Source organism: Lasioglossum baleicum, chromosome 10 (genome assembly GCF_051020765.1).
Source record: "Lasioglossum baleicum chromosome 10, iyLasBale1, whole genome shotgun sequence".
NCBI classification, from domain to species: domain Eukaryota; kingdom Metazoa; phylum Arthropoda; class Insecta; order Hymenoptera; family Halictidae; genus Lasioglossum; species Lasioglossum baleicum.
The window spans coordinates 837,850-842,483 of NC_134938.1; the positions used below are offsets into that span (position 1 = coordinate 837,850).

At 42.8% G+C, this 4,634-nt stretch overlaps 1 protein-coding gene across 1 annotated transcript; it reads right to left on the reverse strand.

Annotated features, from left to right (window-relative positions):
• Positions 1 to 1,398: 1,398 nt before the first annotated feature.
• On the reverse strand, positions 1,399 to 3,578 carry LOC143212546 (uncharacterized). The gene is made up of 3 exons (XM_076431456.1): positions 3,494 to 3,578; positions 2,194 to 2,545; positions 1,399 to 2,125 (listed from the first exon to the last, which is right to left on the reverse strand). Exons 1-3 carry the CDS (start codon positions 3,503 to 3,505, stop codon positions 1,770 to 1,772), a joined length of 720 nt encoding a protein of 239 aa, XP_076287571.1. The 5' UTR covers positions 3,506 to 3,578; the 3' UTR covers positions 1,399 to 1,769.
• Between the last annotated feature and the right edge of the window lie 1,056 nt (positions 3,579 to 4,634).

Here is a 4,634-nt window from a genome sequence, read left to right on the forward strand (position 1 = left end):
TCACTTAGAGATCTATTCCGTTCGAGTGATACACACTCAACGACTGACAGACCGTATCAAAAGCCACGTTTTCAGCGACCTTATCGTTTGCCATAGTTTAGCATAGTGATCCTATATATATGTATATTGTTCTAACAGGGCGGATCTGTGTCAACTGTTCAGGTCGACTCCGGTTCTCTGTACTCTAAATCATCGTGTATCACAATCACTGTACCTCTGTGAGAGATAAATGCTAACAAGGGGATCGAGAGCGATCTACTGGATCCATTTGATTTTGTCGAGCACCAGAAGAAGTCAACATTCATAAATAATCAATTCTTTCAAAAACTCCTCATTTTCAATCATTCCTCCCTAATTTTTAGACATTAATACAATTTTATAATCTTTCTATTTTCTATAAATTCAACATTCTTGAATAATCAATTCTTTAAACAATGAATTCCTCATTTTTACCTGCCTAATTTTTAAACATTAATACAATTTTATAATGTTTCTACTTTCCATAAATTCAACATTTGTGAACAAACAATTCCTTAAAAAATGAAGTCTTCATGTTTAACCCCTCTAATTTTTAAACATTAATACAATTTTATAATGTTTCTATTTTCCATAAATTCAACATCCTTGAATAATCAATTCTTTAAACAGTGAATTCCTCATTTTTAACCCCCCCCAATTTTTAAACATTAATACAATTTTACAATGTTTCACTAATTTGTTCATTTTTAGGAATTCATGAAGCAATTAACTCTTACTATGCCACCCACGTTCCATTTTAAATATTATAAATTTTTTATACACGATTGCATTTTAATTTTTCTGAAAATGTAACATTATGAATGCAGCCCAATTAGTCGCACTAAAATATGCTACGAAACCGAATTAAAAATTAGTAAACATTCTGCCACTGTTACCGCTAACAGATAAGAGATCAGGCGTAAAAATGATTTTCACCGCGGTAAAACCGTACGAAATTTATTAATTAAGGAGATCGGAAACCGAACCTGCCAGGCGAACCGACTAAATAATTTGTCGCCGTGAATCATATATTTAGAGGGGCGATACGTTACGTTAGAATGCCGGGCGGCTCCTTTAATCGGAACAGAAGCAGATAATGCCTGTAATAGACAGGTAATTAATTTACGGCTCGATAAAGTGGAGGAGATAACGAATTTATAACGGCGATAAAGGATAGCAGACGTTTGGAGCGTCTCTATCGGTGTTCGCGCTGAAAAATTCGTAACGCTAATGGCTATATAATAATAATTATCATAATCGAACGAAACACACCAGCCAGCTATGAATCGTATTTAATATACTATAGGAGATCAGAATTAATTATTACATCGCAAAGAAATACCACAACATGTTAAAAAAGAAATCTTTCACACGCTGCGATCGTTCTATCAATTATCGTACTATCTATTTATTTAAAAATCGTAAAATATAAAATATGTGTCACGTGCGGGGAACGTCGTGGAACAAGCACACTTAATAAACATTAAGTTCACTTCGAGCTGTTCGCATTGGGGGGATCGACTTGCTTTGTTATCGTTAGACTGCGGATTTCTAATGCAAAATAAACAATTCTCCATTGATTCCATTAATTGTCTATTGGTCTCTTAATATATTAACAATATATATCTGTCCACTATTTCAAATTTCACTTAACGTTGTCATAAACAAATAAAATCCACAGTCTAATTACTTGACAACAAAATGGCGAGTCAAAGACCAAAATGTCTTCCTTGCTTCGCAGATGGTGTCCTCTACCAATGGCCGGTGTGGATGCCACCATGGCCGGTCCCATGGGCAGTGATTTTCCCAGAGGGGCCTGCTATGACCACAGAGCCAGCGTTGGGGCCTGAGACAGCAGCACTTCCTGCATGAGGCCCGGAGAGAACTGCACCATGGGATGCTGGGCCAGCTAGCACTGCCCCATGTGCTGCTGGGCCTGCTAGAACTGCTCCATGGGAAGCTGGGCCTGCGTAGACAGCTCCGTGCGACGCTGGGCCCGCTAAGACCACCCCATGGGCCCCATGGCCTGCGTAGCCTCCGTAGCCGGCGTACCCAGCGTACCCTGGGTAGCCTGCGTACCCATATCCCGCACCTCCATAAGCTAATCCTGAAATTTCATGATCATGGTCAGCAGAATTTAATCAATACAATGTCTGTTTAGCGATAAGTACTCACCACTTGGTCCATCGTAGGGTCCACCATAGCCCTCGACATGGGCAGGACCAGCAACGGATGCAGTGACCACTGCAGGCCCAGCAACCGCACCGGACACGTGTACCGGACCAGCAACAGACCCAGACAACTTAGCTGGTCCTATCGAGGGCGCAGCCAACACTGCTGATCCCACGTGAGGACCTGCTACACTGGTTGGTCCCAAAGCTGGGCCAGCTAGTGCCACTCCATGGGCCCCGTGAGCGTAGCCTAGGTGACCACCATAGCCTCCGTGGCCACCGTAACCACCCCACACGACCTCTCGACGTTGACGAGGGGCAGCTGCGGCTGAGGCGAGCAGGGCTGCCAGGATCAGCTGGAACATCAAGGTTAGAGACTTTACTCAATTCTGAACATTAAAGAAATTATTTAAGGGGGTAGTACACCCTCGGATTGTAACTAGAAAATAACTAGAATCTTATTAGATTTTGGGTCGAAACATGGATTTGCGAAATTCGGCTTAATGTCCTTGTACGAGCAAATTTTGGGCTGGGTCAGGGCTCATTCGAAAGAGGAAGGTTCACCGCATGGTGCTCTGGTCATGAGGTTAACGAGATTATGTTTATATCTAAGAATATGAGTGTCCAAAGTAGGGAAGAAATCGAGAAAAAATCCCGCAGATTTCAATGTACATATTTTTCTGTCTCTAAAAGCCTTTTTTGACTGATGGGATGACCAGAGCACCATGCGGTGAACCTTCCTCTTTCGAATGAGCCCTCGCCCAGCCCAACAGTTGCTCGTACAAGGACATTAAGCCGAATTTCGCAAACCCATGTTTCGACCCAAAATCTAGTAAGATTCTAGTCATTTTCTAGTTACAATCCGAGGGTATACTACCCCCTTAAAAAGTTGCACATCACGGAAGTCAACTTAGAGGCTCTAGAATCCCTTAGAATCAGTTAACACTTGGTTCGATCATTTACTGGGGTGCTAGTACTCGGTATTAGGCTAATTTCCCTAGGAATCGGTCAGCAACACATTCTCGATTCTTCGTTCCCCCACGTTCCAATTATTTAATGAAGGTGTTAGATCTCCTAAGACTGAATTAGCAACCCCGTCTTGCCATCACTGACAGTCCCGCGTCTTGATAGTGATCGAAAGAGGATAGACGATCGAAGAGGTCACTATCCCAGGATAATCCTTGCCACAGTTTTTCACCAACACCAATAAAACCCCGATGTGGGTCAGTACATCTCCACGTCAGTACTCGCGGGCGATTGCTGATACACTGTTCGACGCTCCGCCGACGAGACAAGATACTTACGAGGACCTTCATCTTGCCAACCGACGATCGCTGAGTGTGCCCACGGACTGCTACCTCAGACTTTATATACTCCTCCAGGATCTCGACCGCGCCCCCCGTTTGATCCCTTCAAATCATATCCGCTGATGGCGCAGAGGCTTACGGCGAGCCATTGTGCAAGAAGGTCACCATCCGGCACACCCACCCCCATGAAGAAAGACACCGTCGGTTTGACCTTCGATCGTTGGGAAACAGTCGTTTCCACTTGGAATCCGGCGAAATTTTGCATCCATTGTCTCGCCACTGTTTCGTCACTTGCTCAACTTCCTTAGATCAGGTTTATGGATGTTGAGGACGTTGTGTTCTGAACATCTTCGTTCTCCTTGGACCTTGAGGCAACCTAGGTCCAAAGTGTCATCATAGACTGAACCTGTTAGACAATCGGTTGGTGTTTGATTTGGTTTGAGGATCTTGGTTTCTGAAGATCTTCATTCTCCTTGGACCTAGAGGCAATCTAGGTCCAATGTGTCATCATAGACTGAACTGGCTAGACAATCGGTTGGTGTTTGTCCTGGTTTGAGGATGCTGTGTGGATTACAACATGAAAATTATACGTTTATAATATGAATTGTGTAGAGACACGTCCGATGCCAACGCACGAAGTATATGCAGATTGGCTTGTCCACTTTCGATCGAACATTCCGAACAAAAGAATCATCAGCGTGGAGGTGATTGCGATCCATGTAATTTGCGATTTTACGAATGTGTGGTCGGGGTGATCTTTGACCTTATATGTAATTCGCCTCGGCAGCGGTGAATTAGTGTTCTCGTCATAATTGCTGGTTTGCTAATCTTTCTGTAAAGATCAGCTTGAATGAAGTACGTTCTTCCATTGAGAGTAACTGTCATTCCAAATGACTGGACATGTTAATTAACCCTCCGACGGCTGTGCCCGAGTCTATTTTTGCCGGGAACATCCAAATTGTCATTTAGGTACTCACTTTGTGGCAATTAAACTAACTGAATAGTTGTTTCATTGAGGATATCGGAAAGACAAAGGTGTCTACACGAGATATCATCAAAAGTCAATTTTAAAAAATTATTCGTCCGATTATTAATGTCCGAGGGTTAAGTCTGTAAAAAGAGTAACAATCTTTAAAAA

Bases quoted from the DNA above. Each gene is read 5' to 3' on its own strand.
- LOC143212546 (XM_076431456.1), bottom strand. The intron at 2,126-2,193 runs GTGAGTACTTAT...ATGAAATTTCAG, and splicing joins ACCCTACGATGGACCAAGTG to GATTAGCTTATGGAGGTGCG.